Source organism: Perna viridis, chromosome 1 (assembly GCF_037379345.1).
Source record: "Perna viridis isolate PV_CMFRI_1.1 ecotype Kerala chromosome 1, ASM3737934v1, whole genome shotgun sequence".
Lineage (NCBI taxonomy): Eukaryota > Metazoa > Mollusca > Bivalvia > Mytilida > Mytilidae > Perna > Perna viridis.
In genome coordinates, this window is record NC_142445.1 from 63,427,446 (window position 1) to 63,440,717 (window position 13,272).

The window sequence follows — 13,272 nt, forward strand, 5'->3', positions numbered from 1 at the left end:
TTATATTCATTATGATGAAATTTTCTCTATTTTTTATTAAAAAGTAACACATAAAATGGCTTCGACGCTTCGGTAGACAGATGTATCAGTTGAATGAAAATGGCCGACGACCAAGAACAGGTGCTCACATTGCATTATTAAACCGTTTTTTTCTGTCAATTTTAGAGAACTTAAATCACATCTCTTTCATGATCACTTTTGAAATGCAAAAATCATTCGTTTTCACAATATTTTTACATGTTCAGCTTCGTACAATACACTGCATTTTTAATTTGAGCGAGTATTACCCATATTACCTCCCTTTATACACATGATTTTTCGCCTAATATTTTTTTAATGTTATGCGCCGTGCAGGTCCGGGTCTCAGAAGAATAAGCTTGCAATAGCGCTAAGCTTGACATAAAGGGGACTAAGTAGCGCTCAGAACCATGGCTAGGGGCTAGGGCGCTCTGCCCCGATGGTGCCATTGGTGGAATGGGGTATCCCAGACATGCTATATGCTGGGTTTATCAGGCCATAATACAGAAAACCTGACAGCAAACCATAGTGGTGCATCATGTTGGGAAAAATGCCACATTCTACGCACATTAGAGAACCCTGCTCTGGTATTTGACAGAAGGAGCCTCAGCTTCACCACATGAGGTTAAATTGCCCAACCCTACCCACCTCTCCATATTTCCAGTGACAATCAAAACTAGTAAACCCTATTGTCCTGTTCTCTCATCCCACTTTTCATTTCATCATCATTTCATGATGTATTTATCAACCATTTCATGTTCATTGCCCAGATATAGCTGAAATATTGCTGCCTGGGCATTAAACACCAATTAATCAATCTTTGAATGCCATAGACAGATTTTGCTAAAGTCTGTACATTTTTATCATTGAATATTTCCAATGATGCATTAACCATTTTTATGTTTTATACCTACATGTACAGTACACTCAAGGACAATTGTTTCTCTAACACTCAAGTCAGAGTTCTAATTCCATGTTAGTTGGTGAAACACCGTGTCAGTCAGATTTTTCTTGGTGAAATATAGTGTTACACCCACTCAGCTAGGGTATTGTATATTCCGGTTGTAAATTGTATAAGGAGAATCACTGACCTGGGTGTAAAATTCACCCAGCACGGTGAAGTTAATCTCATTGATATCCGCTGACAATATGGACGTTGGTATTGTTCTTAAAGACCTGAGCTTTTGGGTTCCTGACCTCCTAAAATTCATTGATGACCCATGAAAATCACAATGGGATGTCCAGGGGACTTGTGAAAATTCTAGTAACATGAGTCAATTGTCAAGTCCAGGCTGTCAACACAATAAAACAGTGGTTGAGACGATACACATGGGGTATTAACAATTGACAAATATAACATGAAAAGATAGTAAGAAAATTGCAAAATAGATATTTATTGTCGATTAATACTTCATAACTGTACTGATTATGATTAATTGAAGTCCATTTGATGACCAGACACACATCATAGCCATTGTGTACAATGTGTTTATTAAAATTTCTTAAAATAGACAACTATGTGCAAGGTTCATCAAGGCATTGTTTTTATACAGGAGTAAACATCGGTCAGCATCAATTAGAGTTCAAAATTGTTAACAAAACTTATCATTAAAATAAAGATATATATATAGGCTGTACTTGAAACATACTATTAATGAGAAATGTCTAATAGAAAAGCATTTTTAGTGGTAAAAAATTACTGGCAAGGTGCCCGTCAAGTCCTTGTTTGGACAACGTATTTTAACTTACTACATGTACCAACATTGTTCGCAGTCCCGATTAATAGGGCTTCTTTGAAATTCTTACGTACACATTATCTAGAAGGCTTGGGACCTCTAAGTAGTGTTTTTTTTATTTCTGAAAAAGCCGTTCAATTATTAAAACTATCGGTAACAAAATGTGTCACAGTGCACTAGATTTTACAAATCTGTCAATCAAAATCAATCAATACATTCCAAGTGTTCTATTTATAATTATTATAGTAAAAAATTTAGTTAGAATTTAGTTCTGAATAATCCCTGACCATGGTATCACAGGGCAATACAACATAATCTGTCTGACAAATGTTGACTAAAAGATAATGAACATCCCTTGTGCAATAGTATTAACCGTTTAAACTGTCATAATTTCTCGAACTAGTCGCAGGGGGTTGATGTAATCACAGTGGCTTGCTCCCCCTATCAAACATGCAGTCCCACTAGTATGTATAGGTTATATACTAGTGGGGCTGCATATTTGTTAGAGGGAGCAAGCCCCTGTGAAGTGATCACAGATGTCAAACTACGAATAGACACAATGAAAAATCACGATATACCTCGTGACACTGCATAGGTTTCTGACACAGGTGAAAGTGGTAACAGAACTTCAAAAAAAAAAACGTGAAATAGAACATTTACACATTTACTTATAGTTTCCAAATATCGTATTATATAGTCCCCTATATATAGTGATGCACCTCCTTACCATTTATTGGTTATAACTGATATGTTTATACAATAGGGATGCTAGACTTTCCCACGCAACAATTGATTTAAAGCACCTTAGTATCTAAATTTCTTTCTTCCTCAGCTCGACTACTAATTATAGCTCACTGGATGGTGGGAGTAGGATTTTGAGCATGATATTTAGAGTCCAATTTATTGTTGATGTTTTTTCTCATTACATCCTTGTTTTTTCATGCATTATAACAACTCCTTAGTCTTTAATGTCAGTACTGAAACATTATCAAGGAAGGTAATTAATTTTGATTTTTTTTCCTTTTATAGCTTACTAGTATATCTTTTCTTGTCCTCCGTATCAAATAAAAAAACTTTCTTTAGAAGTAAAACAAAAGGTTTAAATAAAAAATAAATCCCTACCTACCGATCCTACAAATTTTCTGAATGGTGATCAGAAACTTAATTTTATTTTTTTCGGCCTTGGAGATTTCTCATCAATTGACTGGCATGCACAAGTAAATTGACTTACTTATCTGTCTTACATGCATTTGAAACTGTTGATTTTATCCTGAAAAGTATTTTGCTGGCTCAAAGATTCAGCAAATGCTGTAGGCTGTACAATATAAGTATGCAGATCACAAATTGGATCACTAGGTCACGAATCGAAATCAAATCTTTAATGAATTGAATGAATGAAAGTGGTCACATGACTACTATAATTTCCCCAAATACACCATGACCCACATTCACGGGTATGACTATATTCGGGGACCGTGTAATCGCTTGGATGCTTTACACCATCCAAAAGAGACCCGAAATGATAGCCAAGGGCGTTAAGAAACCCCTCAGTCCGGCAAATACCACATTTGTGTGCAAACCGGGTCTAACAGTATTGAGTATATATGTTAGCACGAAAACAAAAATTAAACCAAGTATAGGAATGGTCAGCGTCTCTCATATCATGCAAATGGTTGGCTAAAACTATGTTACAAACAATTTTTGGGAGTTTTATATCCACAAAGACAGTCGAATAATCAACTCGGTTATCTGCTAGAAGTAACAGTGCCCTAGATTTATAATGCACGAAATAAAGGATGTAACAGATGTACAGAAAGTGCTATCATTTTCAACTTCATTGTTATAGTGTTATTTAATTATCAATTAAAAAGTGCAGAATTAAAAAATCAAAAGATTACTTTATTACTTGATAAAAATATGAAATAATATTTCTGCATGATTTCTCCCACTCCTTGGACGTAGCTGTAAATAAAAATTAACACATCAACAAATGATTAACATGTACAAAATAAAAAATGTAAAATATATCAAATTTTTAATGACATGACTAAATTTTTGTCCTAACTAGAGTGCTTTGAATTAACAAAGGATGTACACCTGAGAAACAGAAACAGAATATACATCGTATCTTTTAATGAATTCCCCGTTATGCCTCATTGAATTTTATGACTTTTACAATATACGGTACAAACAGTTGGTGTTGGCTAGGTGGAATCTGGGTGTTTAACACTGACTATGTCCTTGTAACACTGAGTTTCACTCAAGTCGGAGCTTAAGTCTTAGTGAACCATTCCACTCTTAGTGTAGAATATATATTACAGACATCTGACACCTGAATCTTTTTCTCATATTGAGTTTGTTTTCTGATTAATTATGACTCACATTAAACAACTGATCATGACATACAAGAGGAGGGGTATCACCATTTTACCTTTGCTCACAGTTTTTCTAGTAACAAATGCAAAGTTAGCAGTCAACTATCTATAACTGTTTTGCTGTACTTAAGTATTTTAAATGTACTTTCAGTGATCTAGTATGAACTTTTTCTCATATTTTTTTATAGCAAGTCCCTGTTCAGAATGTTGAAGAACCTTTAGATTTAATAAGACTCAGTCTGGATGAAAGAATTTATGTCAAAATGAGAAATGAAAGGGAACTAAGAGGACGACTTCATGTGAGTATACAGGCATGGTGTATTTGTAGTTGGTGATGAAAATCTGCTAATATGAATTCTGATTACATGCAATTATTATGACTCTACATGCACGGAATCAAGATTATTTTTCGATTACTGTATGATCTAGAATGAATGTTGTGAATGACTTAAATGCTGCTTGCTTTAAAATAAGAATAAGAATGAAATGATTCAGTCTTACTTTTGATTCTGTAAAAGCTCATGTACTTTTCATAACCATTTTGTGCTACTCTTTTTCCACTATAATATTAAGAAGAAAATATATTTGATCTGCCTTAGGCATATGATCAGCACTTAAATATGATAATGGGAGATGTTGAGGAAACTGTCACAACTGTAGAGATTGATGAAGAAACTTATGAAGAAATTTACAAGGTATTTCTTCTGTTTGTTTATACAGTATTTTCTGTACTTACAGTAAATACAACTGTTGCAAAAAATATGATTGTAATTTTAGCCTGTGAGGGACAGAGCTATTTGTACTTGCCATGGGTGATGTCTTTACCAACAGTAATATACAAGACTTCCTATGACATACTGTGTTAAAAGTTCATCCTCTTTCTAACAACACACGTCATTTCCAAAATACATTATTTCCTTCAGAACAATTTTAAGCCATTTATTTTTCAGAGTGTCTACATTTATAGGACGTTGCAAACACTCCTTTTCTATCAATAATCTTTTTTTTTTCATACCAGATCATTAGATTTTTCTCTACTGTTTATTACCTAATTAGTCGTGCTTTGTTGAAAGTAAGACATTGTTTTATCACTGGCATGTAAATCTGATAACATCAATATTTTCTATTTTTAGTCTACTAAGAGGAATATACCAATGTTGTTTGTACGAGGGGATGGTGTCATACTTGTCTCCCCACCAATGAGAACTGGAACATAGTCTTTCATGTTTGATCTTCTCATCAATATCATTTTATAACAGACATTATTGTACTCATGTGTTAACTATTTCAATATAGCATGTTGACTTTAAGGTTTTGAGTTTTGGATAGTGCTTAAAGACCTAGCTTAAATATTCATGTTAACATTCAAAGTATGATTATGTCTATTTCCACATACTGTCATTTGTTATTTTGTATCAAGACATTTAATTCAACAGTATTTTTTGTGATTGAGTTATCATTGCTGCATTAAAATTGATCTTGTCATCACTTAAAGACTTATTTCATTTTCAGTTCTGTGATTTAGAGCTAGAATGAAAATTGATACCATTAAAGAAACTTAATGTAATAAATGTTTTCATAATGATAGTAATTTTAAGCTCACCTTGCTCAAAAGTTCCATGCGAACTTTTGTTATCACTTTGCATTTTGCGGTGGATTTCATTGTGGTGAACAAATTTTCTGTACATAATGTTTGTCACCTCAGAAACTACTTGATAGTTCAAACTAAATAGGGTTGTTCAGCTCTATGTTCTCTACAAAAGATCCATTTCATTTGTGCAAATTAGGTGGATCAGTGTGTGGCTACTGCTTTTCAAAATTGTCATTGAAACCCTATTGGAAAATATATTTTGGCCTATATATCTGCTACGACTGATTCAATTGTTAAAAAATACTTGTTGAAAGAATTAATTGGAGGACTTTAACACATGGATAAATAAGGTTCCACATAATTGAACAAGATGGCTACAAAGGCTTATGTAAGCTGCTGATCAGCAATTTTTCAAAAGTCAGCTCCTCTAAAACTACAAGTGCATTTTTTTAAAACTTAATAGGATTTTTGATATAAATCTCTCTACAAAATGATCCACATTTTTGTGCCACTCAGGTAGCTCAGCAAGTGTTTTTTTTTGCCTATATCTCTGCTAATACTGATCCTCTGACACTACCTGACCAATGGAACCAAACTTGTTATGAATGTTTCTTGGCCATCTTGGGGTATCCTACATAGAACTGATTTGGGGATTTTTGATTTGCCGAAAAACAAGGCCAATGATACTAAAAACAGAACATAGTGGTCAGACAGTGGTTTTTTGCATATATCTCATAAACTGTTAGGTTTAGTCAAATTCTGATTGGGTAAAAGTGTTCAGGTTGATTAGATTTATCTATGGTGAAATTTTCGTTTAAAACTGATAAACCACGTTCGAGTTATTGCCCTTTTTCGATGTTTTTTGGCAATTTTTAATGTTATTTCTTTCAAAAATCTTCTCCTCTGACATTACTTGACCAATTGGAAACAAACTTGGTATGAATGTTCCATATCTTGCATAGAACTGATTTGGGAATATTTGATCCATCAAAAAACATTGCTGCTGTTACTAAAAATAGAACAAAGGGGTCAGTCAGATGTATTTCTTATATATCTCCAAAACCATTAGGTTTTCCCAAATTCTTTTAGTTACTGAAATGATCCTTATTACAAGGCCTACAAAAATCTCCAGGGATCATAGTTGTAAGACGACTTCATGTAAGTGTTATTGCCCTTGAAAGGTGAAAAATGATCTTTTTTTTTTTCAGTTTTCAGCCAATATCTTGATAACTATGATAGATAGAAGGAAACTTTCAATTGTTGAAATGATCCTTATGATGAGGCGTACAAAAGTTTGCAGGGATCAAAGCTTTTGGACAACTCCTTGTTAGTTTTATTGCCATTGAAAGGCAAAAACTTATGTTTTTAGCAGTTTTCAGTCAATATTTTGAAAACTATAATATATAGAATGAAACTTTCAGTTGATGAAATGATCCTAATGATAAGTCCATCTAAAGTCTTCTTTGAGTCAAAATTGTTGGAACAACTTGCTAGAGTTATTGCCCTTGAAAGGCCAAAATTTAACCAGGTGAGCCATTCAGGTGCCTGGGAGCTTCTTGTTTATACAAATGTTCAATTTTAGATGCCTGGTGATTGTTCATAAAAAATACTGATGGTGAAGTTAGGTTTGTCAGGTGCTCACTTGTAATTATACATAGTGCAGCTATCCTTTAAAAAAAAGAGTCAAATTAGTTGTAAGTTTTGACATCATAACTTATGTCTTCTTTTGCAGTTGCTATTTTTTTGTGAAATTGACTGAAATTGACCAGAGGTGAGCAACTAAGGCTTCTTGGAGCCTCTTGTTGAAAAATCAATTATGGTAAGCCAATTATATAAAAACTCATTTCGTCCTAAAATATGTCTAGTTGCAAAAAAAAAAGACTAAACTCTGTCACATTAGTAAACAGTGGAAGCAATGGTGAAATGTGTATGAAATAACTCACCACTTTGATAGTGTGATTTGTACCATTAGAATTATGCAATAAAGACAATGTTTTCCATATCATTTTTGAAAAATGATTTATAATTTCATTAAAATCCACTGGAATGAATTTTTTCAGAGGAGATAACTCTGTCAAAATAATTTCATACATGTTCATTAATGCAGATATCAAATAGTCCGTAGAGTCATTAGAGCAGTAGAGAAGACTTGAGTAAAAGTGTATTGTCAGATTTGTGTTTTTTTGTCATGTATGTTCAGATTTTTTCCAATTTTTGCTTTATTCTTGGTAAGGCTTACTAATGCAGTGTTTTTTCCCATGCTATTTGATACTTTAGTGTTGAGATAAGTTTTTTTTAATGGATTTTGTGGTAGAGATTGCTAGTTTCTCTGTGTATTTTGTTGTAGAGATTGCTAGTTTCTCTGTGTATTTTGTTGTAGAGATTGCTAGTTTCTGTGTATTTCGTTGTAGAGATTGCTAGTTTCTCTGTGTATTTTGTTGTAGAGATTGCTGGTTTCTTTCTGTATTTGTTGTTGAGATTGCTAGTTTCTGTATATTTTGTTGTAGAGATTGCTAGTTTCTCTGTGTATTTTGTTGTTGAGATTGCTAGTTTCTCAGTGTATTTTGTTGTTGAGATTGCTAGTTTCTGTGTATTTTGTTGTAGAGATTGCTAGTTTCTCTGTGTATTTTGTTGTAGAGATTGCTAGTTTCTGTGTATTTTGTTGTAGAGATTGCTAGTTTCTCAGTGTATTTTGTTGTTGAGATTGCTAGTTTCTCTGTGTATTTTGTTGTAGAGATTGCTAGTTTCTGTGTATTTTGTTGTAGAGATTGCTAGTTTCTCAGTGTATTTTGTTGTAGATTGCTAGTTTCTCTATGTATTTTGTTGTTGAGATTGCTAGTTTCTCTGTGTATTTTGTTGTTGAGATTGCTAGTTTCTATGTGTATTTTGTTGTAGAGATTGATGGTTTCTCTGTGTATTTTGTTGTTGAGATTGCTAGTTTGTGTATTTTGTTGTAGAGATTGCTAGTTTCTCTGTGTATTTTGTTGTAGAGATTGCTAGTTTCTCTGTGTGTTTTGTTTTTGAGATTGCTAGTTTCTCTGTGTATTTTGTTGTTGAGATTACATGTTTTTTTTCTTAAATACTTGAATATCTACATATTTACATAGCTCATTTGGCTACAGATTAGAGACCCTAGCTTGAGTGGAATGATTTGAAATTTACCATGGGACTTCAGTGTGATGTGTTTTACTATGTGTGCATCTTTACTTCACGGGAACTAGAGGCTCTAGAGAGCTCGAACTGCTAACTTGGTCAAAAATAGTCTTTTTAGCTTTCTAAAGCTGGACTATTGACCTTTCTGTACTATTGTCATAAGAATTATTCAATCAATAGAAAGAATTTTACTTATCTACCCGATTTTCATATTATAAAATAAATCTCTTTTAGACATTTTTTTTATTCTTCAAGGGTAATAACTCCAACATCAATCAATTGATCTTTATGAAAATTTTGACATCTGTCTGTCTTACCAGGCTGATCAATTTTACCCCATGAAAATTTGGCAAACCCTATTAGTTTTCGAGGAGTTAATCCTCAATTTTAAGTTATGTTGTCATCAGATCAAAAATCTCCACACATAGATTGTTTAGGATATCCTAACAAACATCCATGCCACATTAGATTACAATCCATCCTACAAGTAGTCTCAGAGGAGATGATTTTCAAAGTTGTAAATGTAGAATTCCATGAAAAAATACATTTCAGGACACATAACTCATTCATCTGTCTACGGATCTTTCACAAAAATTTCAGCTTAGGTCCAACTAATGCTTAACAATTTCACTCATGCCAACTTTAAGCTAAACCTAACTGTTTTGAGTTGTTTGCATAATTCTGCACTTTGACCCCTATGGTCAATTTTAAGAAACAACAGCCATGTTTTTTGCAAGATAATAAATCCCCATGCATAGATTGTTAAAGATGTTCTACGGAACATTCATGCTGAGTTGTTCCAATCCATTTAGTAGCTTCTGAAGAGAAGGTTTTCAAAGTTGGAAATGTAAAATTCTGAAAAAAATCCATTTCAGGACATATAACTCATTCATCCATTAATGAATCTTTCTGTAATTTTCGGTATGGGTCCAACTCATCATGCTAAACAATTTTACATCCAGCCAGATTTTAGCTAAACCCAACTGTTTGAGTTATGTGCAAATTCTGTAATTTGACACTATGGTGTATTTTCAGTAATGGCAGCCATGGTGTTTTTTTTTCTTTTTTTTTTTGCAAGATCTAAAAATATTGATGCACATATTGTTAAAAATACCATAAGGAACAATCATGCTAAGTTTGGTTACAATCTGTCAAACAGTTTCAGAGGAGAAGATATTTGAAAAAATTAACAGGCGACGACGGACACATAATGATGGCAGTAGCTCACATGGCTTTTCGGCCAGGTGTGCTTAAAAGAAGTCCTTTCAACTTTTGGTCGTAGTGTTGTGTAAACAGTTAAGAAATCGATTATATCCATATTATACAACAGAAAAAACACAGCTGTATAATGGAATAAAGCTGCTGACATCGTTTGTGCCATCGTTGTCCATAGACACTTAGTTTCGATGATATAACTTGAAGATTTGTTGATGGATCTTGGTAAAAAATTAATACAAGGTTCCATGCCACAATGGATGGTTGGTATTAATTTTGGTAGTAATAGAAGGAATTAGGGACCAAAATAGGCACTGTATAAAAGTTGATTATTCAACTTACATATAAGTTTGTGGATCTCTGTAGTGTTGTAAAACACCTTTTTTATTGTGCTAGGATTTAAAAGCTTTAACCGTTTAGGAATTAAGGATCAAAAGGGGTAAAGAATATGCATTTATACAAATTGCTTATAACTAATTTTCAATGTACTTTGACCACATTCAATCTATTCACAAACTTATGCTGTGTTAAATATTCTATTTTTTATGTCTATAATTGACGAAACTGATCTGCATTCTACCTCTTTTGACATATCAAGCTGCGTCCTGTGAAGCATGTTATGTCTAGTTTATTTAAGTATTATTTTGTCTACTTTTTTTTATCTTTGCATTTCTTGCCATACCTGTAGTTGGGTTATTTTATTAATGCATAGTGTGTGACTTCTGACACTATTGAACTTCAATGGCCTAGTAAGTGTTTGTGTAGCTGAGTTAATCCATCTGCTGAATTTGTTGGTCATTACTGAAGGCATACATTGCTTGACGGAGAAAACTCATAATTGTCATTATTCAAAAATTATTCTATAATCGTATATATTTCAGCTAAATAAATTGTGTAAGGTACGAAATTTACAAACCATAGACTACTCAGTAAATTTATTGTTACTAATTCTGCTATGCATTAGTAATATAAATAAGGGTATGAAAGAAGTGCATATTTACGGGTACATTTGTATAGTTACGGCTTCACATTTTGATTTTTCTCTGTGACACACTTGGATCGTTTCGCCCACAGTGCAATCAAGCTGTAATGCCAACGGAGATCGCTCTCATATGTTATATACCTCTTGCTTAGTTACAAATTTCAAACACATGGATTAGCTCTGCTAATACTAATTAGTACTTTTATTTTGTCAATAATGTAACTGATGCATAATTAACTGATATTTGAAACGTGATAACGACTCTTTAGTTAAAGGATGAAAAAAATACAATCATTTCGAGAAATCAATTGCTCAGAAGTCCCAAATAGTACAAATCTTTTACATGAAATGTTTTCCTGTAATTACGATAGTATAAATAGGTTGACAATGTTTGCGACAATTTATTATGATAAAAAGTTCACTCATTTCCTTTCCCCGCACATTTGCATGATGAAATTAATTGAATGTCTTGGATTAAGTGGTATAATGAAACTTAATGGATTTTTTTACCTGTACGATAATTCGAGTGAAACCTTCAATTGACACAACAATTGAGAGGTTGTTTGTCAGTTGTCAATGTATCTTTGCTTGGGTTTTGGTTGCCTATCTCTCTAGGTGGTTTCATTAATATTGAAATTGAATTCTTTAAAGTTCTTTCAACACTTACCAACTTAGAATGTACACTGTTGGGAAACATAAACACATGGAAAGATTATTAAACGCTTTCAGGTAAGCAAAATCACAGCTGTACATAGTACTCAAGATTAAAAAAAAAATCTCGTAGATTCAGGAAAATGCGGAGTTGGAGAAATTATTTTGAATTGTTACATTCAAGATATAACTCCTCAAACAGATATTCTTCTCAATGCATTTTTAAAATTAAGTCTCCGAAACTAAGAATATTTGAAATCTGCAACCCTTACCCCCAGAAACAGTAAAAAGAAAGGTCTACACCAGTGATTTAGTCCATTGCATCATTTTTAAAGTTCATATTTTTACAAAGCTGTAGGATGCATTTCAGGTGAAGTGTTATGAATGAGTCTTCCCAAAAGAGCTCGAAATTTTACTAGAAAAGCTTTGTAGAACTCTTACATATATATATGTCAAGTTCAGCGACTTTTGATATCATAGCGAATCCATGTGTTGCAGCTGTATACGGCTATTATTTATGAGATTTCAAGCTACTAAGGTTTTCCATACAAAACATTTTTGCCCCGAGAACAATGTATTATGAGACCAAGTTTTATTTTTATTTTGTCTGGAACAAAAAATGCTGTCTGTTCCATGGTTTATACATATAAATATTTCTTGACTGCACAACACTTCGGAAAACACATTTTCAAATCTGATTGAAATAACGTATTCGCAACGAGTTCTCAATTCATCAGCATTGTCATATGGGTAATTCTCTCTAGACATTAGAGATAGAAATTCAGTACAACACTGATCGATAAGCTTTGTTGTATATGCATTGTAAGTTAAGGAGGTTAACATTAGCTGGAATCACAAAGGTCTCCATCTTTCGATCGATATATTATTTATCACATAGAAGAAAAGGTGTCTATATGATTCAGTAGCAGCATTTTTGATCAAACTATATTTTTTATTGTTTAATGTTTTAAAACCTTTTTCGTTCTTCACTTAAATATAATTATACGAAAGAAAAAAAAACAGCAGGTATCTTTAAGACACAGGGACAGCTCACTTTTCGACAGCAGATGGGTTCAGATGCGGTTTTTATTTTATTTTATTTTTTTTTTTGGCTCCTTTTGTTTTTATTTGTCCTCTCTTGTTTTGTTTTGTTTTGATTTATTCTTTCGACCGCCTGTCCTTCTTAATATTTGGGCTTTGTTCCAGTATTAGATGCGAATATTGCCTTCATATGTTTTTCTTATCGCGTGAATTTGCGAGGCAGGAAACTTTTTGGTAAAATATGTAAGATCTCATCTAAAAATGTCGAATTTAGGGCGTCTATGCCTGAAAAGTGTCACTTTCTGTATTTTGTTATACGCTTCTATTTTGTATGCCTTAACCCTTTTTTGTGAGGTCTTACTGACAAATATCTAACATTTAATAATTGTATGACTAAGATGTCTTCTTTGTTACGCTACTTAAAATCATTTCATTATAAACAAGTTCAAAATCATTTGTATTAGAAACTTAATCAGCTTTAAGTCCATACAAGATGCGGATATCAGCTCC

The 13,272-nt window shown here is 33.0% G+C and overlaps 1 protein-coding gene across 1 annotated transcript; it reads left to right on the forward strand.

The window, feature by feature from the left end:
- The first annotated feature begins 60 nt into the window (after positions 1 to 60).
- LOC148629805 (U6 snRNA-associated Sm-like protein LSm3) lies at positions 61 to 5,617 on the forward strand. The gene is made up of 4 exons (XM_088557345.1): positions 61 to 120; positions 4,318 to 4,428; positions 4,729 to 4,824; positions 5,263 to 5,617. The coding sequence occupies exons 1-4, from the start codon at positions 94 to 96 to the stop codon at positions 5,344 to 5,346; spliced, it is 318 nt and encodes a 105-aa protein (XP_088413471.1). The 5' UTR covers positions 61 to 93; the 3' UTR covers positions 5,347 to 5,617.
- Positions 5,618 to 13,272: the final 7,655 nt, after the last annotated feature.

Coding starts and splice junctions, on each gene's coding strand:
- LOC148629805 (XM_088557345.1), top strand. CDS start 94: ATGAAAATGGCCGACGACCAAGAACAG. Junction 121..4,317: donor TGGCCGACGACCAAGAACAG/GTGCTCACATTG, acceptor ATTTTTTTATAG/CAAGTCCCTGTTCAGAATGT. Junction 4,429..4,728: donor AACTAAGAGGACGACTTCAT/GTGAGTATACAG, acceptor GATCTGCCTTAG/GCATATGATCAGCACTTAAA.